Source organism: Cygnus atratus, chromosome 15 (assembly GCF_013377495.2).
Source record: "Cygnus atratus isolate AKBS03 ecotype Queensland, Australia chromosome 15, CAtr_DNAZoo_HiC_assembly, whole genome shotgun sequence".
Lineage (NCBI taxonomy): Eukaryota > Metazoa > Chordata > Aves > Anseriformes > Anatidae > Cygnus > Cygnus atratus.
The window spans coordinates 10932916-10948572 of NC_066376.1; the positions used below are offsets into that span (position 1 = coordinate 10932916).

Here is a 15657-nt window from a genome sequence, read left to right on the forward strand (position 1 = left end):
CTGTTTGTCTTAATTTTCTGGCAGGTTTGAATTCTGGGGATCTGGAATAGCCACTTCTTTTTCTTAGCCTTTGCTTTCAAATTATTGTTCAGGCTAGGGAAGTGCAGATGCCTGAGGAAGGTGTGAGGAGGCAGCATTTGCCTCCAATACAGTCAGAAGCAGCTCAGCAGTCTGAAGTGTGTGTGACACGCTGAAGTAAGACTCTTCAGTGGAGAAGGTAAGGGAGCAGCTCTGCTAGGTCCAAGTACTGTGGATAGGGTGCTGTCCAGGAGACTGGCCTGCCAGTGCCACTGTATGGCCCTGTGTCTGCACAGGAGGGTTCAGTGGTACTTCTAGTGAATTATTTGAGGTGCCATGACAGGCAGGTGACCCCTTCATCACTTCTCAGCAGTGTCCTGCAGTGCCTACTTCCCATTCCTGCAGCATTCTCACTCTTTACCGGCTCATTGACCCTCTCCAGAATGCAACACTGCCAAAAAATGCCTCATACTTCTTTTTTCCTGAAATGATTTTTCAGACGTGAGACAATTTTAATGACAAGCATGTGCCATAAGCTTGGGAAGGCTAGAAGCTCAGGGCTTCTGACCATGTTATGAGCAGGAGGAGAAGCACTATGTAAAAAGTATGGGCTTCAGTGACACTGCAAGTGAGACAGTGGGATCATCTTATGCTGCCGAAACTTTCTCTCCCATTCCCACGGTCTGACACTCACACTGATAGATCCACTTCTTCCCATACACTGCTTCCTAGGAATGCACAGAAACCCAAAGCCAAGTTTTCTTCAGAAGAGACCACAGAAGAGCTGGAAAACATTCGACTTCTGTGCTGCGGGTGCTTGCACAGCTGTAGAGCCATGAAATGGGATGAGTCTCAGTGAGCCTGTCTGAGGAAATGCTATGTGTGCTCCTGGTAATGGAAGCTGAACCCGGGGGACTTCCAGACCCAGGGGATTTCTCCTCTCTTGCCTGTTTGCTGCTCCTTTCCTTTGTAGTTCAGGCTGAGTAGGTACTCAAGATGCAGGTGCACATGCACACACAGAGAGACGTGTGTGTGACACTTACGTGGCTGGCCATACAGACCAGCCCGGACAGAGATGTGCCTTTACAGCACCCACAGGAACACCAACAGCACTCCCATCAGGTAGCTCGTGCCTCTTCCTCCTTTCTGACTGAGCAGGTTTCAAGATCACTAGTGAAGCAGTGCTCACTCCTTTCCTCTGTAGATGCACAAGCACATCACACTCATGGTCCCTCAAATATTATCATGGGCTGTAGGTCTATGATCTGTACCAAGAACTCAGGGCTGTTACCCAGCCACCAGCTGGGAGTGTGGGTCTTTCCAGATAAGTCTCCTCCTCCTCTCTGGCTGGTTCAGTTTGAAAATCCCTACTAAATTACAAATGCACACACATGCATGTATGCAGGATTAAGTTACATTAATCAACTAGGGAAAAACACAGAAAAATCTCAATGTTTCCAGTTGCTGGTACCTATAGGCCACTACGACCTATGTCCCCTTCTCACGAAGCCCAGCAGAGATGCAGCTGAACTTCTGCAGAGCCAGCATGCTTAGGAAGGAATGCATTTGCCGGGGCTTGCATAGATGACATCATAGGTGATGTTTCTACCTCACCCTTGGGAAGCCATGGAAGAAGCTGGTACCACAGGTGTGCTCCTGTTGATGTTCAGGTGATCAGTCCTCTCTCCTCAGCTTCCAGCAACTCCCTGATGCTGTTGAGCTCCAGAGAGTTTCACATACATGGCACAGCAGACAGTGTTCAAGACAGGTCACACCTCTTCTTTCTACATAAGTTAGTTATGTACAGGAGAGATCACTCCTTGGCTTTCTCCTCTGTCAGAGTCACTGAGACAACTGGGTGAGGGCAGGTCTATCAAGAGGAGGAATCTTAGACACTGTTCTTGTTGCATCCCTAAATGCTCCCTTTTCTGTATTCTCTAAAGATTCTCCCAGAGCCTGGTTATGAGAAGATGCATCTGGAAAAGGGCAGCACAGCAGGATAAACTCTGCCAAGTCTAAAATTAAGCTAAAGAGGGCTTAAGAGATCAGTTATACAAGATATCCAAAAATAACTTAGAGTAAATCCTAAGAGGAACAGTGAAAGCACTACTGACATCTTCAGTTCTCAGTGAGATGCATGTCTGCACACTCAAGTAGGAATGAGCTCTGAAAACAACACCAGTGTTTACCACTGAAAATGGAGGAGGGGTTCCTGTGCTCCAGGGACAGGAGGAACAAAGGGAAGTGTTCTTCATCAGGAGCTGTTTGTGTAGTTCCCAGCACAAGCTTTAGCACTAAGCCCAGCACAATCTGGAAAACAGCAGCTGAATGTGAGGCAACCTTGCTCTCCTTGTCCTGCAGACTACATTTAGAGGAAAACACGATTGTACCACTAGCTTCCTCAGTACCCAGACATACCCAAAAGGCTTTGTCATTATCTTACCATGTATCTAAAAGGCGTCATGTGTCTCCAGCTCTCAGAATGTTCTGTTTTCTTTCTGTAGTAGCAAATGCCATTCCCCTTTGGCTGTCTTGGGCAAACTTGCTTGAGAGTTGGGTAGCTGTTAAAGGTTTCCAGTAATATGGCTTCGGATTCACTGCAGCTACTGGGGAGACATGACTCAGTAAAGTCAGGTTCAGATAAAATTGAGATTAAAATAATAGCTTACATCTGAAAAGAAGTAAACAAACAAACAAACCAAAACCAAAAAATGCAGGTCCATATATATAGCATGAAAAATCCTGCTTAATCTGCTTATATCATGTTCAAATTTAAAGGTCATTCTCCCTATATTACTTTGCTTTGATGTCAATATATTCCTGACAGACATCATGTCCTATAATGTAGTCTCTGGATGAAAATGATTCCTACTTACAGCACAGTATCTTTTATAGTCCACCTACTTGTCTGGACTTCTTGGCCAGGGGCCTAAAGTACACTAGGTGTGAAAAGAAGTTGAGGGAGCTGGGCTTGTTCATGTCCCCACAAGTATAGGAAGGATTGCTACAAAGATGCCAGAGCAGCTAGAGGAATTCAGGTTGGATATTAAGGAGCACTTCTCTAGAAGGGAGGTGCAGCCCTGGGACCACAGCCAAGGAGAACCTCCATCCTTGGAGCCACTAGAGATGAGGTATCTTCATTCCTGAAGTATTTCAAGATTTGGCTGGGCAAAGTCACAAGCAACCTGATCAGGAGTTAGCGACTGTCCTATTCTGAAAACAAAGCTGGACAAGAGACCTGCAGGGTCCTGTCAACACGGTGCTACTGGGCTGTTATGATTTCTGTGATCCACCAAGTATCTTTCAGTCTGTCTGTTCCAAAACTTACTCTTCTGACATTCCTTCTGCTCAGGTGTGGACAGCCCAGTCTCCTTGTAAATAGAGATTTTGCTTTGATAAGTTGTGTTTCCTTTTCTTGACTGTCCTCTTAACACCTGGATTGACAGTACAAGTCCTTCCCTCTGCCCTGGTGATATTGAAATGTTTGTTTCAGGGTCACGTGAACCTTTTTTATAGCAACTTACACATAGACAAAGACTACAGATTATGTACACAGCACATTTTAGCATATTTAGCACAGGTTTACAGCAGCAAAAAGTAAATAAAAAGTAGCAATAATAGTATTATAATAACAGATAACTATTTCATCACAGCTGTCATTTGAATAATTTCTTTTATCTCAGTCCTGCCAACAAAGACATCAGAAGAATTAACATTTTATAGTGGTTTATACATATAATTGCTACTCAGAAAAAAATTGCACACTGACTTCAACATCACTACAGCATTTCACTTTTTATTCTTTTTTAATGGGTCACATTTCCTAAATTAGTCTTTTGTCTGTACAACTAAAAGTGTGGAAAAGTAATAAAAACTTTGACTGTCTTTGCATCAATTCAAGTCTTAAAGGGCAGAATGGATTCTTCTCTATTACCTCCAGCAGGCATGCCATGCTTTGATTCCTTGAGGCAGGACAGGCAGGGTATGGGGCAACTTGTAATATATTGAAAGAAAAACATTCATTGGATGGATGCACCTAAGCAGAGGAATTATTTTATAACTTCTGTGATTGCCTGAAGAAGTAAAAAGAAAGGTCAAAACATCCATCTTTAAGATACATTACCTGCTCAGAAGCAATATGCTTCTCAAGAGTTCCTGCAGAAACTGAGGTAGGGTCCTACACAGAGAAACTTTAATTTACAATGATAAACGGATGGAACAGCCGCAAGGCAGAGGGAGTGATGTGGGGCTGTGTGATGGTCGTGGCAATGAATTTGTCTGCTTTTTTAACAATGGGTTTAAAAAGGTCTGAAAATGCTATGCAATTGTTTAGCTTGCTTTGTGCTTCATGTTTTGTCTGTCATAGTCACAGGTGTCATATCTAAATTAGAGCCTGATTCGTGCCTTCTGGAAGACTGGGGTGAGTGAGGCTTAGACATCTGGACCAGAGTAGTCAGAGTTAGACAAATTCCTTTGTTTGGTCCCCCCAGAAAGAAGATGTCTATCTCTCCAGTGAACTAGTACTAAATGTCAGGTTCTTGTGGAAAATGACTGCTTCTTTGCTTTCTGCTGTAGCATCAAGTGCCCAGCTGGGGTTCCAAGCTGATTCTCAGTCCTTAATGATAACCTTTCCAAAACTATCAGCTGACAGTGTGAATCCAGTCTTCTCTACAAGCAGGACCAGCATGATTTTTGTTCTTCTGCTTAGCTTGTTCCCTGAGAACATGCTTCCATGGGTTGGCTTATAAAATAAAGTCAACCGTTCTCTGCTTACTCACATTCTCCCTTGCATGAGGAGTACAGTGTTTGGGGCACTGAGAAAGTGCAGCCAGAATTTGAATGTTGGGCCTTGTACAAGAAAGCCAACTGAATGCCCCCTTAAGGGCCCTCAAGTTGGTCCCTCAAGTTTGTTGCAATCAAATCTATTAACATTCTTTGAAGTGAAGTACAGAAATGTCCAAATGAACTAAAATTTTGAAGAACTTTTTCTATCCTTGAGCCATTACATAGGACTTTGGCTAGAGTTAGATTAGCCAAAAACTCATTCCTCACTTTTCACTCTCAAACCACAGAAGTTACCCCTGTCCCAATGACATCCCCACCAGGAATATAATTAATACACTCTCTTTGCCTTTGGAGTCCCTCTTGCCTTGTATTCTCAGGTCGTGTTCAAGTAATGCCACCGTCTTCTCTAAAACATGTACAGATGCCAGCCAGTCAGCCATCCCTAACTTTCAGCTGTATCTTGGTTGGAACTATCCAGGATTGCTGTAATTGTAAGTTTTCATATTCTTCTGTAGCTCGTGCACATGTTGCTGTGACATCCTCCCCGCCCACAAACTTCACTACGTCCCTCTCAGCTCAGACCAATAGCAGAAACTTCTTGGCTTTGTTTGTTATCAGCTCCCTTTTGATCCCACTTCTGAGTCTACCTTTTGCTTCACTGATTCCATCAAAAATTTCATCCTCAATGTGTGATTTACCCACTGCTCCTCTGCAGTTTAGTCCCTTTCCATGTTTACCTTGACCATTTTCCCAACAACCAGGATGCTTATAGCAAAGTTGTTCTCTCTGTCTCTCTTTCATATGCACTACAGAGGATTAAACTAAATTCCTTCCTGAAAGCTTCACATACAGCTGAATACCTTTCACCTCCTTCTCTCCTTTGTCCTCTGGCTTGCAAGCTGCCCCAGGCTCCTTCTACATTAAAAAAGAAATGTTTTCCATTCTGCAGGCACTATGAAAACCATAGATGGTAACAATTTAATGATTTGTCTATTTAGGTTTCCTTCTACTCTAAGCTTAAGATAGGTTAATAAAAATAATTTGCAAATCTTTAATAGAAACACATCAGGAAAGTCTCCTTGAGACTCCAGAGAGCGTAGTCCAAGACCTCCTGTTAAACCAAGTCCTTCCAAGGAAAATTTATCTGTAATCCACAGTCAAGAGTCATTTATTATGACATAGAGGAGTTCTTCATTCTGGTCAAGGCTAGTTGACAACAAAAGTCTTTTGCAAGCTCTAAAATACTTGCTGCTGGTTTCTCAGAAGATAGGCTGTACAAGCCAAAAACATGCCTCATCTTCCATCATCTGTAGAATTCACTCTCTGAAGTTTCTTGCATCTTCAGGTTTTTCTCCAAAGACTGCCACATTTAATTTTTTTCATAAGAAACTACCAATGCATTAAAACCTGTCAGAAAAATTGGAATTTTTCCTTTTTTTTTTTTTTTTTTTAAACTCAAGACACGGCTGGCTTAGGCAAACTGGTCCAAAAAGAAGACATCATGTCACCTGGAACATGAAGTTTTCAAGACACACAGTTAAGGTTTCCTGAGCCAAGGACTTAGATTACATTTGGACCATAAAGAGTCATCCTATGTAAGGCAGGGATGGCAATGTACTCAGAAGGATAGATGCATGGTAGATGTAACTCAATGTACGCTGGAATACATCTGGGCTAATTGACCTAAAGTAAGACTTTGTTGGCTCTGCTGCCACCCCATCATCATTACCCAGAGGAGTGTTGGTGTCAGCTGCCTGTTAGTGCTACTTGCAGGTGGTGCTGCCATGCTGTTGCATGGACCATCATGCTCCCTATTTTAAAGTGGTCCATTGCATTTTGTTGTTGTTGTTGTGAGATACTGGAGTTGAGTATTATCAGGAATGATCTGCGTTTAAGTCTGAGAATAGCTTCTTGAAACAGAAGTAGCTTCACACAAGCAGGGGAGTGCTGATGCAGCCGCTGGCCTGAGACATTTGGGTGTTGCAGGAAATGTTCTGCACTGGATAATGGAGAGCCAAAACTGTTTTAAGGCCCAGAAAATTCCCTCATGCTACCTAGGACATGACAATTTGGGACCTCTGCATTACGAAGATGTTTTAGTCTAGCTTTGAGAGCTACTGTTCTTTGCAAATGATGGTTTTCATCACATTTTCCTTTCTTAGATAAAACCTGTTGAAGGGAAACTAATTCCCATAAATATCAATGTTTGTCTTCTACAAAATGTAGCAGAGTGGATAACAATCAGACATTTGGGATGAGTGACAAGAAAAAGGAGCTTGTGTTTCCCTTTTTCTGTTTTTTAACTATGCAGGTTGGAAGAACTCTGATGTTTAGGTAATTAATGAAAGGACAAAGTGAGAAAGGTTCATTCTTCTGTTTCAAATAACTTACTGAAATCTTTAGCAACCTCATTCTCATGACACCACTCAACTGGTTTGTCAAGATTTCATTTTTTTAATTTTGCTTTCCTAGGAGGTTTATCCATTCTCGCCTTTGGATCTACCCTAGTCCTCCTCCCCCTTCTCTCCATTTTCCTTGCACTGATTCTCTTGAGGATCAACTGCATCCTTACCCCAGCTCAGAAATAAATGTCACCTATCTGCTACTTCTCATTATTCTTCCATCCTCTTATCCTTTCTTTATTTTTCTCTGCTAAAGTGCCTACCAAGATCTAATCAACAGCAGCCTACCTGAGTTGTTATATAAGCTGTTACCCTTGTGCTCAGTCATCTTGCTATGCACTCATTCTGTCCCCAATATCCTCTTGTTTTATGCCTTTTCTTCCTTGTGCGCTGGGGGATTGACAGGGTGGCTGCACAGTACACCACCACTGTTCATGTTATTATGGACAGCTGCAAGCACAAAGGGACCCTGATCGCTGGTGCAGTTATCGCATGTCTATACCTGTCTTTGACAAGATGGAGGAAAAATTTAGAGTAATTAGCAGTTCTCTCTCCTATCTTCAACTCCTTCAGCTACTTTTTCTTACTCTTTAGGCAAATTTCCTGCAATTTAGGCAAATCCAAATTCTGTAATTACCATACGTGTTGTATGAACGAGTGTAGCAGTGTGCTGCTGAATGAGCTTTGGTGGGATCACTCGATGAGCATCCTGACCAGGTTGCTCCTCGACAGGGCTGCCATTCACTGCCAGGGGCTGTTGGTGCTGGGTGGTTGCCAGCAGGATGCACTGGGGAAGGTGGACACACGCTGCTGTAGCACACATTGGTCTCCTTGCGCACTTTGGCAGTATACCAAGGTAAGGCAGCCAATATTCTGGGGTGGACCTGGCAAGTCCTCACTGCGCTACTCCTTTTCCCTGTTTTGCATGGGCTTTTTAGCTCCCTTGTACATGTCAAGTACTTTCAGGGAGTGGCAAGAAAGGGAAATGTTTAGGTTTTTTTTTGGTTTGGTTTGGTTCGGTTTGGATTTATTTTCTTCTGTGTATTGTTTTCATAACAGGTGTTTACTTTTTCCCTTTTTTCAATATATTTCCTATCAGTATTACAACTGCACTTTAAGATTGTGGGGCAGCTTGCCAGCACTTACCAGACTTCCGCAGACAGAAGTATTTTCGTCATACTGACATATAAACAGGCTGTGAGCAAATCTGTCAGAGTAACTCGAGAGGGACACTGAGTACTGAGACATCTGTGCGTGTGGCAGTGCTTCCTGTCTCCAGGAGTTTTGGCCATCCTCTGGTGAGGTACAGGCATTGTACTGAAGATGAGAAGAAAGGGAGCAAATGTATTGGTGAATTAGGCCTGTGTCCTCCCAGTGCTACCCCACCACAGTGCCTCTCCGTCTGGAGTTCAGAACTGTTTTAGCCCTTAGCAAAGAGCATCACAGACCCAACAGGGACCTAATCATGCAAGAGGAAATTTTTCTTTGCTAATTTTATTTTGTACTCCTGACTAAGGGACTGTGAATCCAGCCTTGTGAGGATAATGTGTTTTGTCCAGGATGGAGGCCCAGTCTCAGGCTCTGTGTGTGAGACAACGTAGTGGACCTGTGGAGTCTCAGGTGGGAGCGATGGCAGAAACAGCAGTCAGAAAGAGGAGGCAGAGCAAAACCAATCAAATTATGTCTCCTAAAATAATCCTTTTCTTTTAAAGGTGAAAAATGTCGAAGTTTTATTGACCTTGCTCCGGCTTCTGAAAAAGGTAAGATGATACAGTCAAGGCTTCTTCCCATTTTACAAATTGCATCAGTACTGTTTCTTGTCATACTTCAGTGCCAGGGGAAACATTACTTCCTAAGTACACAGGAACTTACATGTCATCCGGATTAGATGCAGCCAAGGGTTTAAGACAGATGTTTACTTAGTTTATGCAGACCTGTCATTTCTCTGATATATTTTTTCTTCATTTAGCTGGTTGTTTGGTTTTTTTTCAAGTAAATGAAGATTTATATTGTAATAAAGACATCTACCTACTTCTTGTACCAAGGAAGGTCACAATACATAGTTTCCTTAGGCCATGAAGACATTTATAGTCAGAAAACTGCAGTCACATTTATTTTCGGATACCAAGTGGCACTTTGCAAGAGGTGATTGTGTATCTGCTTGTTTATTTGACCTACCTTCGAAAAAAAAAAAAAAAAAGTCAACTGTACAGAAAGGACAGGCTGCAAAGGTTTTCTGTACCTCATAATAGAGGTGAAAATTCTCCACAGCAATTTAAGCCATATTTCCTAAAAGTATTTATCAGCAAAAAAAATAAATAATAATAATAAATGAGTAGAGTTCAATTAACCAACAAATTGGGCAGCTGAGCACCCAGTTCTGCGTCCTGCTTCCTGCTCAAGACAGAGCACTCTGCCCATAATTGAACAATTTGGATCAGGGAAAACCTGAACAATTGAACACAGGTGCACAAGCCCTGTACTGTCCTTCACACTGATAATGAGATTCTGGAGAATCCAAGGGGCAGGTGAAAACTCGTGTCTATATGAAGAAATGACACAACTTGTTAGATCACTTGAGATGATCACAAAACCTTTTGTGCATATGGTATCTTCACCAGGTTTGACAGAGGCAGCAAGTGGTGTAAAGAGCAATTGTTCTCAGTCTAAATTATTGATCAGCTGGACAACTTGAAAGAGAAGGGTAATTACCATTAATAAAATAGTGGGGTATATCAGTGAGAGAAATAGTAACAGTCTCTGTGAAGTTTCTTGTGAGTATACTTGAATATATTATACAGATAACGGAAAAAACAGTCCTGGTATTACTACCATTAATGGACTGTGAGCTAAATATTACACACAGCAATGGGACCTTGGGCATAACAATTCTCATGAAACCACTAGCTCAATGTTAGGTATAGGTCAGAAAGCAACTGTCTTTTAGGAATCATTAGGAAAGGGTTGAGAACAGAGCAGAGAATATCCCATCACATGATGACTGTACACATCCAAGAGTTGGTCTCTATATAAAATATAGTGTAGTATTTTGTCCTTTTTAGTCCAGTTCACAGAATGGCAGCAAGAATACTCAGAGTTCTAGAAGGTTCTGTACAAGACAGAGACTAAGAGTCTTCAGCCAGAAGGAGAGAAATGTTGAAAGGAGACAGAATGGACATTGATAAAGACATAAGAGGAACTGAAAAGGCAACAAGGCCTAGTGTACATTGCATGACACTGTCAGGAGACAGACTCAAAACATGCACAATGTGTCTGTTATAAAAGCAGTGGGATGGTTTTGTGCTTTATCCATTTTTCTGCGCAAGTTCATTATGGTTCATAATGCTGGGTTGCGTCACCCACACACTTTCCAAAACAGCACTTAGTACTGTAAGTATTTTTTGGTGTTGCTAAACACTGTCAGCATTTTTTTTTTCAGTAGCGCTTTTAGAGTTGCTGCATGGTGTCAGTGTATATTTCTAGACTATTCTATTTTTCCTTTTTGAAGAAGTTAAGTTCATTTGGTATAGTTCTAGCGAAGAAAATTATTTCTATTTCTGAATTCTATCCATGCAGTTGTATGGCATATTCACAGAAAGAGGGGAATGCTCAGCTGGAGATACAAAATACTGACTACCTGACTTACAAGCAAAAACAGGATAAATTCTGCAATTGTAGACAAAATGGACTCTGAAACATAGTCAATCTGAATTCTTCACCATCAGTCTTGTACTGTCCAGAGATCCTTTCATAACATGTGAAGAGAAAATTGTATCAATGATGCCCAATTTATCATAGAATCATAGAATCACAGAATCGTTAAGGTTAGAAAGACCTCCAAGATCATCTGGTCCAACCATCACCCTGCCACCACTATCACCCACTGAACCATGTCCCTAAGCACCACATCCAACTTTTCCTTAAACACTCCCAGGGACAGTGACTCCACTACCTTCCTGGACAACCCGTTTACAATGCCTAGCCACTCTTTCTGAGAAGAAATTTCTCCTAATTTCCAACCTTAACCTCCCCTGGCGCAACTTGAGGCCATTCTGTCTTGTCCTATCTCTAGTTATATGCGAGAAGAGGCCAACACCCAGCTCCCCACACCTTCCTTTCAGGTAGTTGTGGAGAGCAATAAGGTCTCCCCTGAGCCTCCTCTTCTCCAGACCCAGCTCCCTCAGCCGCTCCTCACAGGACCTGTGTTCCAGGCCCTTCACCAGCTTTGTAGACCTTCTCTGGACACACTCCAGGGCCTCGATGTCCTTCTTGTAGTGAGGGGCCCAAAGCTGAACACAGTACTCGAGGTGCAGCCTCACCAGAGCTGAGTACAGGGGGACGATCACCTCCCTGGTCCTGCTGGCTACACTATTCCTGATACAAGCCAGGATGCTGTTGGCCTTCTTGGCCACCTGGGCACACTACTGGCTCATGTTCAGGTGAGCATTGACCAGCACCCCCAGCTCCTTTTCCTCTGCACAGCTTTCCAGCCACTCTCCCCCAAGCCTGTAGCATTGTATGGGGTTTTTGTTACCAAAGTGCAGGACCCAGCACTTAAACATGTTGAGCATCATCCCACTGGCCACATCCACCATCCGTCTAACCTGTCCAGGTCCCTCTGCAGGGCCTTCCTGCTCTCCAGCAGAAACTTACTTTTCGCTGCAGAATTCTTTAACTTCCTGACTTACTCTATTCTTCTTTTCTAATTAGAAAGAACTTCCTAGTTCTTTAATTTCTTCATCCTCTCACTCAGCATTAACATTACTAAGCATCCCCTGTGCTGTAATACCCTTTTGAAAGAGATCAGAGAAATCATTTGAACCTGTATTTCTCAAATAGATCAATGAATGTATTGAGACCAGATTCCAGAGGGCTGACCTCTGCTCCATTCCAAAGTGAATCCTATTTAGAAAAGGTGGTAGCACTATGTAGCTGGCAAACTCTGTGCTCAGCAGCTGGTAAGGGGCAGGAGACAGATTTCCCCCACTTTTGGAGCAATGAGAAACCAGTGAACACCTCCAGATTCTTGTGGTGTTGATTGGGCATGCATACTGGTCAGAAGCTTGTTAGCTGTTCAGTAACACCCGATGCTGGGACAGATACTTGATTCCTCTTCCAAGTAAATGAGATATGATAATGTACAGCAAATATGTAAAAACTGAGTGCCTTTTTCTGAGCTCAGCTATACTAACATATTTTGGTTTTCACAGACCATTGCGTAACTGGAATTTTTTAGACTAAACTTACCTTTACAATAAGACTTCAGCTTATTCCTGTAAACACATTCTTGGCATAACTTACACTAAAAAGTGGATGTTCAAGTTTTTCATTGTCTACAATGTCTCTATTTATACATGCGCTATTACTGCAACTGGGCACTTAGCTTCCCAAAGTTTTCTTTTCAGTTGGTTTTCCCTGATCCAAATAAGACCTCTATCTAACCAACTTTTCTGCTAAATACAGGTTGTTGAAGCCTGTCAAAATACTTCCAAGCACATCATCTTCCACTTTTAAGGCATGCTAGAAAGAAGTCTAAGAACAAACTTAGCCTGGTTATGTAACCAGTCTCTTCTAGAGTCCATCACCAATTAACAGCAAGTCAGTATAAAACCTCTTCATAGTATTTAAAACCTTCTTAGCAAAGGAAACTTAATCTATCTCTAGTGTAGCTGGGTACCATATTTCTGAGCAGCTATTATAGCCTTTGCATATATTGCACCAGTGCCACCTACTAAAAAGAGGCAAATCTGAGCAGCAAAATCTGGGGTAAACAGACCCACGGAATGTTATAAATAAACATTTGCAACCCACGCTAGGAGAGCTCTCCCCTACACTTAAGTCAGCTGCCAACAATCTGTCAGAACCTTCTAAGGCTAACATTGAATTTATTACCTATTGCTGTTTGTTAATGCCAAATCTGCTTAATAAAATCAGCTTGGTGATGGTAGGTAATAAATAGAAAAAGCATTTTCTGTGTTCACAAATATTTTGTATGACAGTTTCCATTCACTAATGATAAAGGATGGTAGGGTGGTAACCAAGGCTGGTTACTTTGGACAGAATTCTTAATGGGCAATCACTGAACAGTTGTTGTTAGGTCCCGTGCACTGTGCTATTTTCTAATTTTCATTACAGATGTGAGTAGTAAGGGAGCAAGTATTTCCAAAAGGAGTTGGAACGAAACTGCCACCTGATCTTTAAGTTCTGAATTTCTTCTGGGATCTTCTCCACAAAATGTAATCAAAGTTTTGCTCCTGCTGAGTATTTTTATGTCCAAAGAAGGAAAGTAACCTGTTTAGTGAAGGACACTTACGTGTTACAATGGAAAATGCATGCAGTTTTTAGCTCCTTGGTCCATTTTTAAATACACCTTCCAACTTTTCTTCTCCCTTTGGGCTGTTCGAAACAAAGCTTGATAACACAGCTTTCTGTCAAGCTCCCTGATGCAGTGCCCATCCAGAACACTGTGGCTGCAACATATTCCACCACAATTCTCCTTCTCTCATCAGACCTTTTGGGTGAACCTTCTAGCTCCCATCACTTCAAATCTGTGCCTGAGAGAACTTCCAAGAGGCCATGGAGGATACAGTAAAAAGGAAGAAACCAAGGCCAAATACTATGCCTGGTAACAGCGGCACCACAGTGTAAAGCAAAAGGTAGCAATATGTCCCACCAAATGATCAGACAAATGACACCACATAAAAAGGCCTGTTCCTCCCCCCACACAGAACTATGTGGAGATTTGAACTCCCTCATTCTTTCCTAAACGTATAAATGTCAGCTGTGAGATCAGGAGAACGAAGAGTCATAACTGGCTAGACTCCCTGTCCAAGTGAGGACTGGGATATATACAGAGAAAGTTACTTGGAAACGGCATCTATGCTGAAATAACTTTGCTGGGGAAGAGGGAGGGCTTGCAGGGAATGTGGTGCCTCTGAGGGTTTTTGGGATGGTGCTCAGTGTGGCCATGACTCATGTGCATTCCAAACACCTGGAGTGCCTGCACCGTGTGCTGAAATGTGGTGTTCTGGCCTGAGGAGTCCCACTGGGAAGCTGCTTCAGGAGCAGGCTAAAAGGTTGTTGTTGGCTCAAAGTTGAGATGATTGCACCAACATAGGACAGGATTCACATAGGATTCACAGGATAAAATCTGTACAGGTATGGTACAATCTCAGCTAGTATTCCTCACCTGCTTCAACTGTCATATCTATGGAGTAATACCCCCCCAAAAAATAACAAAGTAGGAGGTCATGAGCAACTGCCCATACAACATTGCTTTCTATTTATTCACAGGGAAATTCACATGCATAAAATAAACAAGACTTCAGACACCATGAAAATTGAGGCAAGGTGAAATCTGACAGACAGAAAATGTTCATTGCTAGTGAGTATTTAACACTCAGAATTGTTAGAGAAGACTTTTTAAATTATAGAGTGCACTGTCAAAGATAGAAGGTGACTTATGTATGTCTTCTGTACAGACTAACATACACAGATTCAGCATCCTTGCAGAGTGAATAAGGCAAAAAACAAACAGCAACAACAAAAAAACCCTTGTGAATTAGGAAATGTAAGAGAAACAAGCACTAATTAAAAGAAATGAAAGGTTCAGCTAAAACCTCTCCACAGGGAACTGTACAGGGGCCGGTGCTCTTCCAAAAGTGCTTGAGAAAATGGTTGAACAGTTTATTGCTGATAATGGGGCATTCATGGCACTAAAGAAAAATGAATTGAAAAAAAATGCAATTGCAGAGAGTGAGAGGGGAAATGGCAGATAATATTTGATGTTGATAAATGCAAAGTGGTGAAAATGAAGAATAATCCTACCTTTACAAATATAGTGATGGGTTCTGAATTAGCTTTTACCCCTCAGGATAGAGTTCTTGGAGTGGTGACAGGCAGTTCTATGAAAACATCAATCTAGTGCTCTGCAGAGATTAAGATTAAAAGAAATATTAGGATCATTGTAGAAAATAAAGAACATAACAAAAAAATATCACCATGCCACCACATGTATTCATGATGTACCCACCCACGGCACTCTGAGTGCACTCCTTATCCCTCCCTTGCCAGCGCCAGCTCAAAAAAGATATGATAAAATTTAAGGAGAGAGGAGAATGACAGTCAAAAATAGGAAACACTTTTTTGTATGAGAAGGAAAACACAGAACAGATTTCAGGATGGAAAACACAAAAATGAAACTCAAACCAGCCAATTAAAGAAGAAAAATCTTTTTTTTTTTTTTTGTCCTTTGTGTGCATGTGTACTGTGTAGATGGAGAAGAAAAAAGAGGATAGCTTTTCTATAACTGCTTTGACCACCTAGAGACCTTAGAGACCTACATCCAGTGAAAAGAAATGTAACTGGTTCTCCTGTAAGAATTGCACACTTTCCAAAACAGTCCCTATTGTCTTCTTACATATTTCATATCCTGCTTACATTAATTTTAATA

At 41.9% G+C, this 15657-nt stretch overlaps 1 protein-coding gene across 1 annotated transcript in view; it reads left to right on the top strand.

Annotated features, from left to right (window-relative positions):
- The window catches only part of GSG1L (GSG1 like), a 61685-nt gene that overhangs the window by 12107 nt on the left and 33921 nt on the right, over nucleotides 1-15657 (top strand). Inside the window, exon 2 of the mRNA XM_050713903.1 lies at nucleotides 8918-8965. Within this exon, the coding sequence (XP_050569860.1) occupies nucleotides 8918-8965 (48 nt within the window). The remainder of the gene's footprint in view (nucleotides 1-8917; nucleotides 8966-15657) is intronic.